This window comes from Capricornis sumatraensis, chromosome 9 (assembly GCF_032405125.1).
Source record: "Capricornis sumatraensis isolate serow.1 chromosome 9, serow.2, whole genome shotgun sequence".
Taxonomy (NCBI): Eukaryota; Metazoa; Chordata; class Mammalia; order Artiodactyla; family Bovidae; genus Capricornis; species Capricornis sumatraensis.
Window position 1 is genome coordinate 31,684,495 of NC_091077.1, and position 22,524 is coordinate 31,707,018.

Here is a 22,524-nt window from a genome sequence, read left to right on the forward strand (position 1 = left end):
TTGAACTAGGCTTAACTGGACTGAAGCAATTCCAAAGTCAGTCTTTCATTTTAAAACTAAGTGTATATAATGACTCAGAAAGTGGTAATAGTACTTCATCAATTTTACCAACAAGGACCTGTACCTTTTCGTTTTCAAATAAAAGCAAGGAGTTTAAAAAGCAGCGAATGGATACCATTTTTATTTGCTATAACTGCTCTTATTTAAAACACAAAAATACTTTAAAGCCATCATAGACTTGACATAACATCTTTAATATCAAAGCAGCTTATAATGAAAACCATGACTCCTACATATTAAAAAATGCAACACTGCTAAGGATTTCAGGAATATGAACTATTCAAAATACTGGCTTAAAGCTGCAGGATCCACATGCCAAGAAAGCAAACTGGAATTCCAATGTGATGATCTGTTACTAAATGATGTTGTATGAGTGTGAGGAGAGCAGTATATACTGGTCCCTTGCCCTTTTAAAATACCACTATGACTTCCTGTTTATCATTTCGAATGTCACAAGCTGAGTGCAGAAGGATATTAAATCAGGGCATCCTGCTCTGCCTTCAGAAGCAATAAAAGTTCTCCCTTAAAAAAAACAAAACTGAATTAGAAGTTAAACGGTCTTAAGAGCGCTAGTTAAGCTGGCTATAAAATGAAAAGCCTATTCAGTCTTTGGTTTCTGATAATTAACATTAAAACTAACAAACAAAAACATACTAAGTTGACAATTTTTATTGAGGATCTTTAAAGTTACCTAAAGGTTTAAAAAATTATTTATTACTTGATGTCTACAATGCATTAGAGAAAAGTAATCTAAATAAAAAGTACAGATTTATAAGAGACTTACAGGTCATAGTGCTGAACCTGTAACTATAGAAGACCATAACGTGGGTTATGCTTGAGTATGGAAACCAAACAAGAAACAGGAACATTATGGACCAGTGTTTCATACTGGGACCAGTGTTTGCAGCTTCTAGGATTCAGACATAAAGGAAGAAAATATGAATGTGGAAACATTTCAAACTTTTGAGATTTTAATATCATTTTACGAAAAGAAATAAGACAGGGAAGGGGAAGAATAGAAGGCATGCTTAGGATGACATGAGCAAGAACAAAACCCCTTCTGGTTCTATCAGCACAATTCTGCAAGGTATTCTAGACTCTAGAATTGAGACAACTTGAAAAATTCATTAATGATTATGATCTAATAGGTGAGTTTACACTTTACAAATAATATTGCCAATTTTGAAAACAAGAACAAAAGTTATCAATATAAACACTTAGTTCATCACTCCATTCTCTTGGAACAGTTTCTTCACTTGGTTTCCTAGATTCCATACTCTCTTGGCTCTCTTTCTCCTTCACTATCTACACTTTCTCAGTCTATTTATTCTCTCTCTCTAAAATCTAAACTTATCATGTAAGAATCGAATCGCCAGTCTATGTCCGACGCAGGATACAACATGCTTGGGGCTGGTGCACGGTGATGACCCAGAGAGATGTTATGGGGAGGGAGGTGGGAGGGGGCTTCATGTTTGGGAACGCATGTACACCCGTGGTGGATTCATGTCAATGTATGGCAAAACCAATACAGTATTGTAAAGTAAAATAAAGTAAAAAAAAAAAAAAAATCTAAACTTACAGGGTTGTGGGGTGCTCAGTCTTCTTTAGCAATTTACAATTACTTTGAACTTTGGCTACTTTCATTTCTGGGAATGACAGACCAAGGTACTAGCAGATAACATGATTAACCTTTCCTTCAAAACACAAAATAAGGCAAAAATGAAAACTGGGCACACTACAAAAGCCTTCTCTGAAGGTAAAGCAGGGTAAATGAAAGAAGGCAGATCCTGATGCAGTGTCAAAGAGCACTAGGAATACACATGGAAAGCTGTACAAATAAGTCACCGTCTCTTCAGAATGTAACCTAAAACTAACTGCATTTTTCATGGTTCAGGAGCAGTGGCCAAGGACCACATGGAACAGTGAAGCCTGGGTACATTACCCGCTGAGAGAGTAGGGGAAACCCAGAAGTGACAGAACCATACAAGGGGTTCTGAAACTTGAACAACTCAACAAAGAAACAGAATCAGTTCATCTCACCAAAAGGCAAAAGATCTGAACTGAAGCTAAAGGTGCTATCCAAGAAACACTGTTTGAAATTCAAGTGAAAGTGAAAGTCGCTCAGTCATGTCCACTCTGTGACCCCATCGGTTATACAGTTCATGGAATTCTCCAGGCCAGAATACTGGCAAGGGTAGTCTTTCCCTTCTCCAGGGGATCTTTGCAACCCAGGGATCGAACCCAGGTCTCTTGCATGGCAGGCAGAATCTTTACCAGCTGAGCCACGGTTTGAAATAAAAGCCTACTCCAAAAGTTAACTGAAAAAGCCACCATTCACTGGAGAAGAATAAGCAAACCCTGAATCCCTATTGTTTAATCTTCGTAAAGTTCAGAGTACAATTCAAAATTAGCCAGCATATGGTACTTCCCTGGCAGTCCAGTGGTTAGGACTCCATGCTTCCACTGCAGGGGGCATGGGTTCAACCCCTGATAAGGAAATAAAGGTACTGCAGCAGGCTGCACAGCGCAGCCAAGAACAAAACAAACCAAAAAACCCCTCAAACTACTCAGCAGATGAAGAACAACAAAAACAACCATCTTTTCCTCTCCAAAAGCAAAAATGGCTATTATCCCTATCCTATGATGCTAAAAGGAGAGGCAATGGCACCCCACTCCAGTGCTCTTGCCTGGAAAATCCCATGGACGGAGGAGTCTGGTTGGCTGCATTCCATGGGGTCGCTAAGAATCGGACACGACTGAGCGTCTTCACTTTCATGCATTGGAGAAGGAAATGGCAACCCACTCCAGTGTTCTTGCCTGGAGAATCCCAGAGATGGGGGAGCCTCGTGGGCTGCTGTCTATGGGGTCGCACAGAGTCAGACACGACTGAAGCGACTTAGCAGCAGCAACAGCAGCAGCATGATGCCCCCCGCCTACAAAAAAAGAAAATCCTTTCAATGGATTAAAATCTTATGAGAGAGAAAAAAAAAAAAAATCCCAGCACAGAAACAATAAAAACTGTTAACTGATTCAGTCACAGAACATCAGTCACTGGGTGAAAAGACCACAGGATATTCACATAGTCTCAAAATTACCATCTTACAGATGAGTTAACAAATGCTAAAATAGAAAAAGGAGCCTTTAAAAGGGAGGAATCTGTCAGACAACATCTAAACCAAGTGTTTGGAACTCACCATTGCCAGTAAGGGATAAACATATATGTGATACAATGTATTATTATTATTACACTGTAACATTACAATTTTCCTTTAGTTTTGAAATATTTTCCAAAAAGTTAGAGGGAAATACAAACAAAAGGAAAAAAATTGCAAAAAAGGTGTATTTTTACAAATCAGAGAGGAAGAATTAAAACAGCTGCCTTGCCATCTGTTCACTTTTCTTCCCAGGAAGAAACTCAGGGAAAGGTAGATGATGGAGTTTAATGTGTAGTTGGAAATCTGGGTATGTTGTATATAACTTAGAAACAGGCCATGATGGAGCACAAGACAAAGGAATTCTAACAGCTGATAAAGCGCAAAGGATGCTTTTAATAAGAGATTGAAACATGCAAAAATAGAAAAAGAATGGAACAAAAGGTGAAAGAGTTTTAACACAGAGAAGTGTAGCAGACAGAGCAAGATCTCACATGTAATTACCACTGTATATGAATATTTAGCATAAAGAAAATTAATGACCTCAGAGAAGTGAGGAGAAAAAAGTTAACTGGGTATATTTAGCTGTGAGGAAATAAAGAATCTGAAAACTTATCACACATCTTTGGACCTTTTTTTCCTTAGAGAGAAAGCTTCATGTTTATTACATTACCTCTTTACTGGTGGCTCAGATGGCATGGTAAAGAATCTGCCTACCCATGCAGGAGACTCAGGTTCGATCCCTGGGTCAGGAAGATCCCCTAGAGGAGGAAATGGCAACTCACTCCAGTATTCTCCCCTGGGAAATCCCATGACACAAGAGCCTGGTGGGCTATAGTTTATGGGGTTGCAACGAGTCGGACACGACTGAGCGACTAACTCATCCAATCTTTAGGAGATAGAGTCTACATATATTTCAGAAGTTCTCATTTTAATGAAGGTATTAGTGAAATGGCTAACACTATCAACTTTATAGTTAGTTACAACTAGATCATTACCTAACAGCTATTTGACCAAGAACAAGCTGCTGAACTTCTCTAAGCCTGTTTCCTACTCTGTAAGATGGAAATAATGATATCTACCTCATGAGGTCATGAATATAAAACACACAATACAGTGCCCGGTACATAGTAAAGAATAAAAGCTAGTTAATTAACCCTTATTATTGAGAAAAAAGACTTCTTGTACATTTTTATTAATTTCATTTTATGGTTTAATTTTACTATCTCCTTCTCTAGCTAAACAACCTAGAGATCTAAGTCAAAAAGCTACCTTAATATCCAAAGAGAAAAGAACTGTTTCAGAAGCCAGTGTATATACACCAGAATCAAAGTGAAAAGTGTGAATACTATTAGAAAAGGCAGCAAGATTTCTTTCACATTCATACATTATAGGCTATAAAACTGGAATCTATCATTTTATAGTATCATAAAGACCAGGCAATTTTTTTCCTTGACCAGAAAAAACAAACTCTTATTTCTAAAAATACCTCAGGTTTTCTTCTTAAGGAAGTCCTCTTGCAACAAAATACCCTATTATCATAGAAAGCAAGTATAGGACAAGACCATAAAAATGTAGTGGTATATGAGCCGAGGAAAAAATTCATCTGGAAAAATGAGTAAGAAAAGGCTTTTTCTTCCAATTTAATTGAGACTGTGAGCTTTCTGTTTCGTGACTATTTCTTTGATACTCCCATGTACATGATAAAACATTCCCTTAAGAAATTACAAATGATCTTTCAATTTAAAAATGCTTTATGTATTTGCTTCTTTTAGAAAGAAAAGTAGACCAATTTTGTAAAAGAACCATAACTGAAGAATGAAATTTGACATGTAAGGAAAGCAAACATATAGACTTACTCTTTTTCTAGTTTTTATATTTAGATTTAATCCAGTTTTTAAACAGCACTGTGAAAGTTGAAGGTAGAGTATCCAAGTTAAACTACCCTAACCACTGACACTGACTCAAGAAATATATATACTATTAATTTTATGACTCAAGGACTATATCAGGCAATGAATTTTAGCTTTCTATGAGGCAACAATTCCACAGTGGTCTTTCATAAACACAAGGAAAAACAGAAACAAATAAAAACTATAACCATGACAGTAATCTTGTAAATCTATGAACTTTATCAGTGAGTCTGATTTTCTACTGCTGGTGAGGTTTAAGAATTACAGAGAACAAGTTTCACATATAGATCAAATAGGACAACTTTGTTTCTAATTAAATTAAATTCATTATTGAGTTATGGAAGGGATGTATTTTAAAGATTAATGAATATCTTTTGTTTCTAAACTCCTGATACAATGCACAGAGGCTTACTGTCTATAATCCATCCTTTCCACATAGTAGCTCAAAGCCTCTGAATAATTTAGGACTACAAAAATGACTATTCAGAAGAAATTACAGGGAAAATTTAGGTAAGGAATGTAATTTAGTAAGGAGCTTGGTTAAGAGAAAGTGAAAGACAACAGCACAAATCCTAACTTCTTACCTTAGAGTTATCCTCAAAAATCTCTAAAGATTTCATCTCTCATAGGAATTTTATGGAAAAAAAAAGTCTAAATAACGTATAAAACAAAGTGATACAAATAATAATTAAGAGTCAAATATAGAGTATTTTGAATGAATGGCTGGACAGTAAGAATATTAAAACTTAAGACATATCAAATGGATTCCATGAGTTTTATGGTCCTGTGAAAAATAATACAAATTAACAGAAAAAAGCCACAAAAACCATACCTCACACCAAAGAATCACGTCCTACATCTGTTTCTATTCAGATTAACTATGGTAACTTTGTCTTACAGGATACTTTATCATCCTTTCAAAAGGAAAAAACAGTGAGAAATTTTGATAATCTAACTCAATTAAAATATTGTTAGAGATTTCTCTTGCTCTTTTATCTATCTCAAAACTTAGAAGTTCTACCAAAATGTAATAGTCAAACATACATGCAAAATGACCCTGCAATTAAGGTAATTGCTGGTACCAAATGTTGTTTTTCAGTTCTTCAATAAAACAGTCTTCCAGACATTTAATAGTATGTCATTTGGTAAATGAAAGTTTCCACAAAGAACAGTGAGAAGACCTAAAAATTATGCTAGCGAAGAGTCTGGCTGAAGGAAACGAAAATACGGATCATTTTGGTCCAATACTAATTTTATTTCAAGTTACTACAGAGCTGAATAAAATGGTGATGCCACCACACAAAAATTTATTGAGCTGGCAATAGGCAAAGCATGATGTCAGCCACCAATATCGCCATCCACATTACCAAACAACAGGAACTTAACTTAGACTTCATGCCTAAACTTTTAGCAAAAATAAAAACCTTAGGCATGAAGCATTATTAAATATAGATGAGTTTAATCTGGCAGTTTTGACTCAAGTTAATCTAGTACTTTAACAACTTCAGTAAACAACATAAAATAATGTAAACAAATCTAATTTTCTAAATGTAGTGCTACATTCTTCACCAAACAGATCCACACAAACAAGCCTTAGCCAACTCACAGTTATATTCAATAAATAACACCGAACACACATACACAAAATGCAGCTGACAGGAGACATGGAAAGACACACATGCACAACTCCATGTAAGTTCTTACCTTCATGGCATGAATTTCTTCGAGCAATCGTTGTGCTCGTCTTTGGTTTTTTAACAGTGCATCTTCGGTACCCCTGCAAAAGACACATTATAATAAGTAGCCAGAAAAAGCATTTATTTTAGACTAGCATCATAATAAAAAGTCTCTCCATTTCTTTTGGAAAAGCTTAATAATCTCTAAATAACAAGCATTCTGTCATCCTGCACTGCCCTTTCCCCCATCCAACGCATACTCCAACTCCATCAACAAACCCAAGATTTTGGCATTATATTAATGACTATTATCACTGATAGCTTGTCTTCTAATTCCTTAATAGGAAAGCCGAATAACACTTTCCAGTCAATTAACAGGATATTGCATTTCATGTAAGCGATAAGCTAGGATATAATTAAATGAAAATTTGTTTTCTGGAATTAAATAAATACCTAAAGAAATTAAATATATAATTTTATCAGAGGAGAGCTACCTTATGAAGCATACACACAAAAACCAAGAAATTAACCAGAAACAAAATATGTTTGAAGACTTTGTAAGTATTCATGCTTTAAAGCATAAGAAGTATAAATAACATACTTTTGTTCTCATACTAGTGAGAACAAAAATATAAAACATTATTTTTTCAAAAAACTTAAATGGAACACAATGTTTTGACAAATACTTCCAAAAGGTACTAAAGATTTCAAATCAATCAGCAATTCAAGGAATATGGTGATATAAAATCTTCGTAATTGATTCAGAGTATCACTTGATTTGCTAGCCTATACGAAAAACATCTTAAAAGAATAACTTCTAATAACATAAAATATATAAATAACTTCAAAGACTTTTCAGTTTGACAAAGCCAAAAGAAGAGTTTTGAAAACAGAATTTCTCATACATCTTAAGTGAATGTGGTCTGCACTATGTGAGCACATGCTGACACAGCACAGTTTACCTCACTCAAGATCTGTCTACACATAAAACAAAGTGCCCTAAGAGTAAGAAGTTTAATTACTCCTCCAGGCCCCACCCTCAAATTTTGTAAATACTGAACAAAAACAACTTTTGACATTTTATTAGTCACAGGACCATAACGTTGAATGACTAACTTTTTTGACTTCAGTCTGCCAACACTCCTGACAAGTTTTCGGATAACCAAAACTCGGATTCTCTTCACTTCTTTTCTCATCTTCACAACCTTCAAGGAATAAAGCCAAAATTAGAGAGAGTCTTAATTCAAGAGGGAATATACCTTATAGTGAATAGTAATAATACAGAATATGCCTGCCACTCTGGCCGAGTTTCGTTTAACTCTATTTACAGCTTGATGAAATCTAACTTCTTCCATAACAGTGAAGGAATAAGAAATAAATCAACATTCTAAACAAGTGTATGAGGACTTATGAGAAACATCTAATGATTTAAAACACAGAACAAAACACAGCATTCCCAGTGGCTAGTGTTTTAAATTACACTTATATCTTGTTGGGTTTGGCACATAATAAACTGTGAACTCACTGAGATCAGAGATCATCATATTTATCTCTAAATCCTTGTGGTTTAAAACAAAGTTTCACCTATAAACTGTAGGAATTTAATTTACTGAATGAGCATTTGTATTAACAAAAGCACATGCATGAAAGTGATTTTACTTATTTTGAGCACATCCCTTTCATTTATATTTAACAAATCATTTTAAACATAACTTGAAAAACACAAGGGCAGGCACCATGCAGGCACACACAGACACTTTAAATTACCCCATTAGAGAACAATGCTGAGCTCTAAGAATTAAAAAAACCAAAAAAACAAATAACTGTTGGCCAAGAGAGAGAAATGTTCTACTGATAAACAACTGCATGCTATTAGTGCAACGGGATGCTGCCATTTTGAGTTCATGTTTTCTCCATCACTGTTAAGAGGCATACATATATAATTCCTCCTGTAATGTCCTTCATCCCATTCTCCACTTTAAGAACTACATGAAATTCAGTTTGGATATAATCATTCCTGTGAAATCTTCAAAGACTTCTTCAGTAGGATAGTCATTCTATCCCTGGAGTTCCCACTATACCTGTAGGCAGCACCTACCACTGTACTGTCACTAATTGCTCATAAAGCGGTCTTTTTCTATAATCTCTTGAAGGGCAGGGCCCTTGCAATAGTTACATAATGTTTTCTGTGCCTTGCAAGCAAGAGTGTCTAGCATGTATAATTCTCAAATTCTTCTTGCCAAAATAACAGTAGCAACATCATTCTGTTTTTACAAGGCTCTTGTATTTAGCTGTTACTTTTTTACCCTTCATTAATATCATTCATCCCCTTATTCATTGACAATATGGGCGACCAACTCACAGTTTCTCTCCACCATAAGTTTTACCATTATTCTGGGTGATGCAGATGTCCACTTGAATAATCTACCCAATATTATAGCCTCCTTCCTTGATTTCCTCCTTTCTAATGACTTAATTTGTTCCATCACAGCCACCCACTTTCATGGTCTCACTGTAGTCCCTATCATTGTCCATGACTATTCCATTTCTGAACCCATCAATTCAAATTCTATACACTGAGATCAAAACTTCTTTCAGCTTGCATGTTCAACCCTAGCCACCACAAAGGTGTTACGATTTCACTGGAACCACCAGTTCACTGACCCCTTTAAAGTGAAGTCACTCAGTCGTGTCCGACTCTTTGCGACCCCATGAACTGTAGCCTACCAGGCTCCCCCGTCCTTGGGATTTTCCAGGCAAGAGTACTGTAGTGGGTTGCCATTTCCTTCTCCCGGGGAACTTTCCGACCCAGGGATCGAACCCAGGTCGCCCGCATTGCAGGCAGACGCTTTAACCTCTGCACCACCAAGGAAGCCCTATACTTTTCCTCAAATGATTAGTCCTTTTCAATTTTCCTTCTCTTATCTAGTTCAGGTACATAACCAACACTTGTCAATATATTATACCCATCCCTCTGGTTAGTGTACCTGGATAAAAACAATATTCTGAGTTCTTTACCACAGTACCTCAAGAGCCATGAACATTTGAGATATTCTATCTACTAGATATCCATCATAATTAATCTCGAGTGAGTCCTTACACTTCTTATCAAACATAAATACATACTTTGGTCCATTCACTTTGCAATCATTACTCTAAATGTGTGCCTGCTTTCCTAAAACATCTAACCTTTCTCTTCCTCTCCCTCTCAATTTCATGAAGAAAATAAACATCAGATGGGAGCCATCATCTTTCTACTATCATGAATGTAAATTTCCTTGCATCACCCATCCCCTCTATTAATAAAGTTATGTGCATGCTCAATGATATCCAACTCTTGTGACCCAAAGGCCATAAGCCCGCCAGGCTCCTCTGTTCATGGGATTTTCCAGACAATAATACTGGAGTGGGTTGTCATTTCCTCCTCCAATTTCCAACCCAGGGATTAAGCTCATGTCTCCTGTGGCTTCTGCACTGGCAGGCAGATTCTTTACCACTGAGCCACCTGGGAAGCACTTAATAAAGTCACAATATAGGAAATATTACTAAACTTTTCTGAGGCTAATCTTCTAACTGTATTTTGGATCCCATCCTTTTCTGCCTTCCTAGAATGCTCACTGCAAACTATGCATTTACTCTAGCATTGTCAATCTCTTAAATGGATGTTTCTCATGCATTTTTAAAAAATTGGGGTACAGTTGCTTTACAGTGCTGTCAGTAGTGTACAACAAAGTGAGTCAGTTACATGTGTGTATACATATATATTTCCCTTTCCTTCTGGAGCTCCCTCCCCCCATTCCACCCATCTGCTTCATCACAGAGCACTGAGCTGAGCTCCCTGTGCTACGCAGCAGGTCTCCACAAGCTATCTATTTTACACATGGTAGTTTATGTCAATTCCAATTTTCCAATTCACCCCCCACATCCGTCCCCACCCCTCGTCCACATCGACTTTTGATCATGCTTGAGTCATTTTCATCAAAAACAGAAACAAAACAACCTCACTACAAAGTTTACAGGAAGCATCCTCTCTCTTCAACTGCCCCAGAGTCAGGTTTTTTAGAGATGTTCAAACAGATCACTCCATTTATGCATGCCATATAATTCCAGTTTAATTTCCATTTCCACTAGTCTACTAAATGCTGTCACAAAGACACCAATGACTTCTAAAAGTCCCTGAAGCCAACAGGAATTTTTCAGACTTATTTTGCTTGAAATCTCAGCAGCATTTGATACTGATGAATAAGTTCTCCTTCTTAAAATACTCCCCTTTTCTTGTATACCAGAATACTTATTTTGGTTTTCCTTCTTTCTCTCTAGCCACTTCGTCTTCGTCTTCTTTGAAGACACATCCACATCTAATCAGTCTTGAACTGATTAGGCCAGCTCTTCCTTTCAAGATATATTTTTTAGCCCTAAGTGATCATATGTGTATATACAGTTTTAATTTGCCACCTAATTTCTACAATCAGCTGAGATCTCCACTTTAGCTCCAGACCTAAATGTGTAACTGCCTACTTAACATTTCAAGTATGCTTAAAAACATCTCCAACTCACACTGAACCCATGCTATTCACTCCCAACTGGAATTCTTTTTTGGTCTTTCATATTTAAGAGAATAGAACAACCTTTTCAATTATAAACTTAACTTTCTTTCCTAAATCCGTCACAATGAATCTATTACTAAGTCCTAATACTTTTATTTCCTATTTATCTCCCAAATTGTACCATTTTTCCTTCTATCTTGACTTTCTTGGCTCTCTTGGCTGAGTTACTACTGCCAACTAGTTTATCAATATCCATCTTTGTCCTTCTCCAATCAGTTATCCACAACTCATTCAGAATACATTTTTTAACACTTAGATCTGATGTTAACACCTTTACTTAACTTTCTCCAGTTCAGTGGTTTCAACTGTTCTTAGGATGGCCACAAGCGCCATCTTTCAGTCCATTCTCACCGTGCTTACAACTACCACCAATCTTTACATCTGCTGTCTTCTCTGTTAGGAGTACTCTTTCTCCTCTTGTTAGCTTGTCAACATCTTATCTGATTTGGCCTAATTGTCATTTATCAGTAAAGTGTCTCCTGGCCTCCCTCAGAGGGTCAAAAAGTGCTTATAGAATTATCATGACCCTATTTTAATATTTTACCTTTAATCTGATAACGCTTAATGTGCCTTTCTCCCACTAGGCTATAAATTCCATGAAAGTAAAATATCTGGTTTTATTCAACATTGTATCTTAACAGTTAGCATAGCAGATGACATATAACACGTGTTCAATAAATATTTGTTAAGTAAATGAACAGAAAAGGAGCAATACTCCCATGATCATTCACTGTTTCTAAACAGTAGTATATTAATGGAATATAATCAGATTTCCACTATCTACGTTAACTTCTTTAGAATTTGTTTCAAAGTTAGATCTATTTAGGAAGGAAAAAAAATACCTGCATAAACAAAAAGCCACTGAGATCAGGTTTAAGTACAAAAATGAACTGCTACATTTCAAAAGCAGCCTAATAGTGGATTATGATCCATTTCTGAAAGTCAAGTCATTCATAAAATGAATAGCAAGTGATAAATTATGCATTAAAATATATTAACAAATGTTTCCAATTGTTTTACCCTGCAGTTTATAAGTTAACTAATAAACTGCAGGAAGCAGAACCGGTCCTCAGTTACATTCCAATCATGGGAAAGCTAGACTCCAATTTTAAAACTCCAATTTAAGAAGCACTATGTTTGTCATTACTGCATAAGGGAATTCTGAAAAGCAAAGGGAATGCTTCATGTACTTAGTTTCATGCTGATGCCAAAAAATGCTTTTTTAGCCTACTAACTTTTTCAGTTATTTGGTAAGTTTAGTATATTAAAAAAATACATATATTCACTTCATATAAAAATGGAATTATTCCTTTTATTTTCCTCACACTCTTTGTCTCAAACACTTAGCTTTCTCCAAGCATTTAAATTTCTTTTTGCACAGCTGACAAACAGCTACCAGTAGCCCTTTACTTAGAATTTAAAAGGCTGCCAATTCATTTGTCACCCAGGAATTATGAAGCTGGTTGACAGATATCCCAGACATCAACAAACAGTCCTTAAACACCCAGGACTGTCAGAAGGCCAATGTACTGCTTAAGGGCAACACACTTTGGTGAATTCTTTAACCAAAAGCAAACATAACTGTGATTGCTGCAAATGTGAAAAGAGTATAATACTGTCTGGGAGGAAAAGAAGGAAAGAGAAATAAAGTGAGAAAGGACAAAACAGGAATAATAATGAAATGTGCTGACAGGAAAGAGACACAATGAAACAGAAGTAAAAGAGTGTGAAGTCAAAAACCGAAGGACAAAACTCTAGTCCATCATTACCGAGACTGGTAAGCCCACACTGAGTGCTTCTAAGCTGCAAAAGAATGCATTCAGTAACTGCAAGAGCACAGGAAGAGCTAAGACACACAAACATCCTCATCCACACAAAACACATGCACTGAAAGTGAGGTATCACCTGAAACCTGGGCTCAGAGATGCCCTCAGTTAACCTGGTGAAATCTGAACACAGTAATGGAAACCTGGATCAACCCTTATGTAGACAGTAGAAAAATGATGATGATCAAATGAAAAGCTAATATACTTGCTCGGAAAAAGACCATGTGAACATATGGGCAAGACTCAATATAAACACAGGAAAGGGAACCACAAAGAGCAAAAGCTGGCAGTTTCTGAATCAAGAAGATTCCAGAGAAAGGTTCCCTAGCTCAGAGCCTTGGGAACTCCAATTTGGACGGGAATAACTCAATTATGGGGACAGATCTTATCACAGCCCAACACTGAATCATGCAACTAAAACCCTTGCTGTGGTAAATGTAAACGTTACTTTGAAATTATGCCTAGTTGGCTATCTGCTAGTCTGTCAATTAGCCAACCTCTTTCGGTTATGTAGTAACTTTGCTACATATATGAATTAGTGAAGTCACTCAGTCGTGTCTGACTCTTTGCAACCCCATGTGCTGTCTCCCCCATGGGCTGTAGCCTACCAGGCTCTTCTGTCCATGGGATTTTCCAGGCAAGAGTACTGGAGTGGGTTGCCATTTCCTTCTCAAGGGGATCTTCCTGACCCAGGGATCAAACCCAGGTCCCCCTCATTGCAGGCAGACGCTTAACTGTCTGAGCCACCAGGGAAGTCCACATATCATACTGTATAAATGCAGTATCATAATATGTATCATTCTAAAAGTTACCTTTTCACCTAACAGTATTTTCAGAGTTTATCCATAATACATATAAGATGTCTTACATTGATCTAAAATAGTACACTGCTTATGCTTTGTTTACATATGAATTAATTTATAACACAAACACATGGTTATTAGAAAACAATTATTCAAAGATCCAGCTGCTCTGGAGAAGTTTGCAGTGCCAAGAAAAATCTGAGTACTCCTCTGTTTTGTAAGACACATGAAAACTTCTGTTTACTCATTACTTAAGTGAAGTCGCTCAGTCGTGTCCAACTCTTTGTGACCCCATGGACTGTAGCCCACCAGGCTCCTCTGTTCATGGGATTCTCCAGGCAAGAATACTGGAGTGGGTTTCCATTTCCTTCTCCAGGAGATCTTCCCAACCCAGGGATTGAACCCGGGTCTCCCGCATGGTAGGCAGATGCTTTACCATCTGAGCCACTAGGGAAGTCCACTCATTACTCAGGGCTAGCTCAGTTGGTAAAAAATCCACCTGCAATGCAGGAGACCCTGGTTCAATTCCTGGGTCAGGAAGATCTACTGGAGAAGGGGTAGGCTGCCTACTCCAGTGTTCTTGGGCTTCCCTTATGGCTCAGCTGGTAAAGAATTCACCAGCAATGCAGGAGACCTGGGTTTGATCCCTGAGTTGGGAAGATCCCCTGGAGAAAGGAAAGGCTACCCATTCCAGTATTCTGACATGGAAAATTCCATGGATTATATAGTCCACGGCATAGCAAAGAGTCAGACATGACTCAGCAACTTTCACTTTCATTTTTCACCTGGCAGACTAGCAAATACAAAAGAATGTAACACATTCTGCTTGTGAGACTTTGAGCAGGAACTCATGCATTGCTGGTCGGAATGCAAATTGGTATACTCCTTCTGGGGAAAACTGGCAATATCTAACAAAATCCCACTTCCAGGAATCTGTCCAGAAGACATACCTCCAGCTATAGAAGAGGGCTACACACAAGACTACTCAATGTGGCATTCTTACAAAATGTTGCATAAGAGAGAAAATGCTGGATATAAACAAAGCATAAGCAATGTACTATTTCAGATCAACACAGGGATCTATATGTATTATGGATAAACTCTGAAAACACTGTTAGGTGAAAAAGTAACTTTTAGAATAATACATAGTATGATACTGCATTTATACAGTATGACATCACACATGTAAAGTGTAATACCATACACTGGTTATGAATATGGGCATATGTTACAAAAATTATAAAATACATATGAGAAAACACACAGAATGAGTAATGTTTACTTCTACTGTGGAAAGGAAGGTAGGTGGACTCAAGCACTATGATATGGCAACATATTGATATTTGCTAAATATAGGAAGTAGATTACAAGGATATTTTTTGTATCATTTTTCCATAAATTTGAACTATTTCATAGTTAATAACATTAACTACAGCATTATACAGAGGACTTCTAATTTGACCTATTGGATGATATCTTATAACTGAATTATATCTTTTATTTCTGAGAACAACAATTTAAAAATTCTAGAGTGCTTGGTGATTGTTTACAACTTAATCATGATTGAGTATATGCTGCCACCTAGCATAATTTCCTAAAACTGTTAAAGAACCGAACAGAAAATGATTCTCTTATACCGAACCTAGTTTAGTATTTCAGTAAAGAATTATTTAAAAAGTTATCACATATTTAATTATAAAACTGGAGTTTTGCAACTTCAAAAACATATACAAAATCAGTTTTTGACAATAAGCCTTTGCAAATCAGCTTGTTCTCTGGCATTTTAGTTTCTACTATCTTAAAGGACATGGAAAGCAATTTTTTAATAGACTCCTTGATAATCTGCTATTAAGAATAAAATAATGTCAGTTTCATATAGAAGCCCTTGGTTCTCCTGTGGAATTGAAGTACTTTACCATATCAGAATGTTTCACCTTCTAATTCTCATTTTTATATACCATTGCAGCCTACATGACTGGAGAAAATCCAGCTCTAGATTCGCAAATTCTTTATCCATTAAAAGCCTTGGCACTATTGTTTTCAATTATACATCCCTTTTCTGGTTCTAATGGAAAGGGAGAAAAAAGTTTACATTTAGCAGATTTCTCGCCCTCATTTAAACATTAAGTGATTCAAGTTGAACTATTCATACTTTTATCTGCCGAGTAAGTATATAGTACTTATTATTACCCATACACAAGGAACAATGTTAAAGATTAGGGAAGCTACTATAATAAATCAGTTAAATATTCTCTTTTCAAAGTCCACATGAGTACTTTTGAAGATAAAATATGCAATAAATAATCATAAGATTAAGTAAAAAGTGATTTTATTTTTTAAAAAAGTAAAGGTAGGAGCTTATATTCTTTCAGAAGACTACATGTATTTTATGAACCTAGAGTCAGGAAGTGTTCTGTAACTGTCAGCTGTCAGCCTTGGAAAACAACTGGGAAAAAAAAAAAAGAATTAGGGATGAACATATTTAAAGTTCACATAATATAATAGTTGTGTCTGCAGTCAGGCTTTTATTTTCACAAGACATTCTGAAATTAAATATACTGTAAATTAGCTGGCCATACAAGTTTTTAAAAGAAAAGACTGTAACTAAAAATTATGGAAAAGGGATTCCAATCAATTAAACACAGATATGAGTATCAATATTTCAAAGATAATACCAGAAATTTACAAATTTTTGCAAATACGACAAAACCTTTGCCCCCCAGAGACAGGCATAAGCACAACAAATTGCACATAATTTCAGGCAGTTATATGATCCTTGAAATCTTCCTGAATCTCAGTTACAGAAGAGCTAATTATTCAGTTATCAAGGATCAAAAAAACAACGTCTCAAGTTACTCAGTAAACACACAGGCACTGAAGATATGATGGTGAGCAAAAATTTAGTTAGGTTGAGGGCATAAGAAATCTCTCATGTTCACATGTCCCTCATATTAAGCAATTCTTACAAATGCTAAAAAGAAGTAAATAGTGCTACAAAAGCTCACAAAAGGAGTAAATGGAAGTCAAGAACCATTTCCCTGATAAAGCAACAAAAGACGCATAGAACGTACTGAGAGGAAAAGGAGCTAAGGATAAAAGGAATACCATCTATGCACATGGTAGGGCTATGACTGACAGGGAGGAAAGCCAGTGTGGCTTAAGTACAGTGCCTGAGGCAGGTGAGGGGTGTGGTATAATAGTGGAGAGACTGGCCTTCTTTAGTCTTGACCAACGGAGAAGGCAATGGCACCCCACTCCAGTACTCTGCCTGGAAAATCCCATGGACAGAGGAGCCTGGTAGGCTGCAGTCCATAGGGTCGCTAAGAGTCAGACATGACTGAGTGACTTTACTTTCATTTTTCACTTTCATGCATTGGAGAAGGAAATGGCAACCCACTCCAGTGTTCTTGCCTGGAGAATCCCAGGGACTGGGGAGCCTGGTGGGCTGCCGTCTGTGGGGTCGCATAGAGTCGGACATGACTGAAGCGACTTAGCAGCAGCAGCAGCAGTCTTGACCAAAAGCAACAGGAAACCACCGTATCAGTTTTAAGCAAGAAAACACATGATTATGCATGTTTTTAAGATCACACTCCATCTGTACTACAGAGATGAGATTGAAGATGGGTCAAGTAGCTGGGAGGCAATGACAGCATTTCTGCTGGGCGATATAACTTGGATTAGGATAGTGGGGATGAAGGAAAACCTAGAGGGGTGGGATGGGGGTGGGAGGGAGGCTCAAGAAGGAGGGGGCTGATTCAAGTTGTTGTATGGCAACAAGAAACCAATACAACACTGAAAAGCAATTCTCCTGCAATTCAAAATAAATAATTTTTTTTTAAAAGGGGGAAAAAGTAATGGAAAGACATTAAATAAAACAGTGAATTTGAACTCTTTTTCATATATATATTTCCCCCTTAAAGAAGTTAATTCATTTCTTTTAACCAATTTCCTATGAGATTATTTCTCTTCGTTTCCATTAAGCTATTTTATAGTAATGACATTAGCCATTTATCTGTCATATCTACTGTATTTTTCTTCTAACTGGTTGTCTTATTTATTCCCCCTGGGTTTTTGAATTTTTATGTAAGCAATATGTTTTTCCCTTTGTAGTCATTCTATTAATTTTAAATTATAACACTTTTCTTCCACCATCACCACTTTGTCTTTTTTGCCCTACTTTCATATTATAACATATAAGATTTACTTCAGTAGGGGATGTATGCTGCTGCTGCTGCTAAGTTGCTTCAGTTGTGTCCGACTCTGTGCGACCCCACAGACGGCAGCCCACCAGGCTCCGCCGTCCCTGGGATTCTCCAGGCAAGAACACTGGAGTGGGTTGCCATTTCCTTCTCCAATGAATGAAAGAGAAGTTGCTCAGTCGTGTCTGACTCTTAGCGACCCCATGGACTGCAGCCCACCAGGCTCTTCTGTCCATGGGATTTTCCAGGCAAGAGTACTGGAGTGGGGTGACACTGCCTTCTACAATGGGATGTATAAACTTCCTAATTTGATTAGTTCATTCAATCATCCAGCAAACATTCATAAGATCAAACATGGTGCAGGCGATAGACCCACACACAAAAAGAGAGAAACAGGTAAACAAATGCTTTCAGCATAGACGCATCCTGGTTGCATAAAGAATGGACACCTAGCTCATACCGAGATGAAATTGGTGACGACATCCTAAAGGTCAAATTTTAACTGTTCTGAAGAGGGCTGGAAACTAGCTAAAAGGAAAAAGAAAGAACCTTAAGTGAAGAGTAGAGTAAACGACTGTCACCACTCTTCAGAGTAATTTCAAAATCGAACAGGAAACTCACTAGTATTTGCAGTGAAATTTCCAAGGACATCACTCCGATTATGGGCTTTTATACCTCACCTGTAATCTAATAGGAAAAAAGACCACCAAATGCTTTCTGTAACTAGCACGAGCTTAACATATGGCTATTAATATAAACCAAATACCTTCAAGAGTTCTCTTCAATATACCCTGTTGTCTACTGTCAAGTGAAATCCAGACTTATTAACCTGGCAATAAGACAGTAACGTGGGCCTTAGGAAGCCTCACTACGAACAAAGCTAGTGGAGGTGACAGAATTCCAGTTGAGCTATTTCAAATCCTAAAAGATGAAGCTGTGAAAGTGCTGCATGAAATAGGCCAGCAAATTTAGAAAACTCAGCAGTGGCCACAGGACTGGAAAAGGTCAGTTTTCATTCCAATCCCAAAGAAAGGCAATGCTTAAACTACTGCACAATTGCACTCATCCCACATGCTAGCAAAGTAATGCTTAAAATTCTCCAAGCCGGGCTTCAACAGTACATGAACCATGAACTTGATGGTTCATGAATCCAGATGTTCAAGCTGGATTTAGGTGAGGAACCAGAGATCAAATTGCCAACATCTGCTGGATCATAGAAAAAGCAAGAGAGTTCCAGAAAAACATCTACTTCTGCTTTACTGACTACACCAAAGCCTTTGACTGTGTGGATCACAACGAACTGTGGAAAATTCTTAAAGAGGGGAATATTGGACCACCTGATCTGCCTCCTGAGAAATCTGGAGGTCAGCAAGCAACAGTTAGAACCGGACATGGAACAACAAACTGGTTCCAAATAGGGAAAGGGGTATGTCAAGGCTGCATATTGTCACCCTGCTTATTTAACTTCTATGCAGAGCACATTATGAGAAATGCTGGGCTGGGTGAAGCACAACCTGGAATCAAGATTGCCGGGAGAAATATCAACAACCTCGGATATGCAGATGACACCACCCTTATGGCAGAAAGCGAAGAACTAAAGAGCCTTTTGATGAAAGTGAAAGAGCAGAGTGAAACAGTTGGCTTAAAGCTCAACATTCAGAAAACTAAGATCATGGCATCTGGCCTCATCACTTCATGACAAATAGATGGGGAAACAATGGCAACAGTGGCTGACTTTATTTTGGGGGGCTCCAAAATCACTGCAGATGGTGACTGCAGCCATGAAATTAAGACGCTTACTCTTTGGAAGAAAAGTTATGACCAAGCTAGACAGCATATTAAAAAGCAGAGACATTACATTGCCAACAAAGGTCCACCTAGTCAAAGCTATGGTTTTTCCAGTAGTCATGTATGGATGTGAGAGTTGGACTATAAAGACAGCTGATCACGGAAGAATTGATGCTTTTGAACTGTGGTGCTGGAGAAGACTCTGAGCCCCTTGGACTTCAAGGTCCAACCAGTCCATCCTAAAGGAAATCAGTCCTGAATATTCATTGGAAGGACTGATGCTATGCTGAATCTCCAAATGCTTAGGCCACCTAATGTGAAGAACTGATTCATCTGAAAAGACCCTGATGCTGGCAAAGACGGAAAGTGGTAGAAGGTGAGGACAGAGGACGAGATGGTTGGATGGCATCACCGACACAATGGACATGAATTTGAGTCAACTCCAGGAGTTGGTGATGGACAGGGAAGCGTGGCATGCTTCAGTCCATGGGGTTGCAGAGTCTGACACGACTGAACGACTGAACTGAAGACAGTAATACACTAGCTTTATTTCCTACTTCATCTCACAAGTTCTCATCAGTAAGGTGTTTTTTAATCCTGTATAACTCAAGATGTTTCCCACTTCCACTCCCTGCCCCATACTTTTAGAGAATTTAGTGTTTTATATAAAAACATACTTCCCAACCATTGCCATATTTATATTACTTTTTTTTTTTTCTTTTTACACCAAAAACATTATTTCTTCGCCTATGTGTCCCTCTGGCTAGAATGCCTTCTTTCCCCTTCACTGAATCACTAAATGCAATCTTGTGTAAGATCCTTGAAGATCAAGACCAAATATCACTCATTTCATTTTGCTTTCTTTGTAAACTTTTCTGCACTAAGTATCTTTTTTTTTTCTGTGAGTATTCTGTATCATTGATGGATGCTGATTACCCTTTCCTACCTGAATACAGGTTGCTTAAAAACAGAAAGTATGTCTAAAGAGCAGACACATAACCACTGAATATATACGAAGAACTTCCTTTGCTGGAGCTGTAAAGTTCTCAACTGACCCCCGCTTTCCAGCCTACTTCAATGCTTCGATGACTTTTGAATTTCTTGAATAGAACCAGAAACCGAAAAGGAGATAATGACAAAAAACGGTAAGCTAGTGAAATTAACCCGTAAGGGTGGAAGTGATGAGGACAAATGTCTGAAAAGACTGGATTTAAGAGAGGTGAGATGAAAACTTGGGGGCAGCAAGTATTAAAATTTTGCTGCAGATGGTAGCAGAGAAATGGAACAAAAGCTGAAAGAAGAAATGAGGTACTGAGGAAGCATTCATCCTTATAAATGATACGGTCTCATTCAAGATGAACAATTTCCTAGGGAAAGCCACCGCTCTCAACCTCTCAAGGAAAGGACTACCACGAGCTTCGTTTTACAAACGGTTACTGAATAGAGAAATTAAATGATCTTCCCAAGGTCCATGGAAAAAAAATTCAAGACAACCGACGGCCAAAGACGTTTCAGCCACCTAGAAACCAGGAGGTGGAAGAGTAGGGTTGGGGAGTTACGGCTGTCAGTCCTCAGAGTTCCAGAAAATTCGCCTGAGCTGTTAGGCGCACTTCCCGCCTCGTCCCAGACCCTTCCAAAACACGCAGAAAAGCCGTCCTGAGGCCCCTAAAGGTCAGCCCCACACGTTTCCAGACCTCCGTGCTCACCTCATTATTGAGGTTCAAAGTCCCCGGCTCGGCCATAGCAGCTCTTAGCAGAAGATCCGCCGCTGCCGCACGTGAACTGTAGCTGCCGGAAAGCGGAAGCGTCGTCACGCCCCCAACGGCGGCCTCAGTGGCCCAAAATGCATCCGCCGTCTGCTCAAGCAGACGCGTAAGTAAAAGGTACACTGACTTTGAGGAGAGGAGCGGAAATGACGAAGAACAACTTCCTGCGTAGAGTGCGCCGTACCGGATTTGCGTGTTCCTATGGAAACCAGGCAGGCCGGTGGCTGAGAGGGTGTTCTGCAAGTTATTGCCTTCTTCAGAAGTTTTTCAGGATGCTGATTTTCTTATATTCCTTTGCAAAATGGGTTCAGCTTTGTAAGGACCTTGTTTTTCTTGTCTCAATGGGAATGAAAGCCTTTATGAAAGGATCACTTGAGCGACCAGTTTTGCCCCGAATTTTTACCTAGCTTTTGTGAAGATTTCTGCGCTTTTGACAAGCACTTTTGTTAGATTCACCTTTTTTCCTATCCTCGCTGTATAACTCAAGCATGGCCATATTTTTCTGCACACTGAAATGTTTAAATTTATATAGAGAACATATAAGCAAAACCATGATGTACCGTTGCTGCTGCCTGTGAAAATGGCTGTTTTGAAGTATAATGTGCACGCAGAGAACCAAGGAGTGAGTCTGAATTAAATAACATTATTAATAGTTAACACCTGGTAGTATTGAGCTTTATAAGGGGTCCAGTGCTGGGACAAACACTTTACGTGAATTACCTCTAAAATAGTCA

At 37.8% G+C, this 22,524-nt stretch overlaps 1 protein-coding gene across 1 annotated transcript in view; it reads right to left on the bottom strand.

Annotated features, from left to right (window-relative positions):
• Nucleotides 1–21,773, bottom strand: part of SRFBP1 (serum response factor binding protein 1) — a 62,008-nt gene extending 40,235 nt beyond the window's left edge. The window contains exons 1-3 of the mRNA XM_068981276.1: nt 21,731–21,773; nt 7,918–8,006; nt 6,830–6,902 (exon numbers count right to left, since the gene is read on the bottom strand). Of these exons, the coding sequence (XP_068837377.1) occupies nt 6,830–6,902; nt 7,918–8,006; nt 21,731–21,766 (198 nt within the window). The 5' untranslated portion in view covers nt 21,767–21,773. The remainder of the gene's footprint in view (nt 1–6,829; nt 6,903–7,917; nt 8,007–21,730) is intronic.
• Nucleotides 21,774–22,524: the final 751 nt, after the last annotated feature.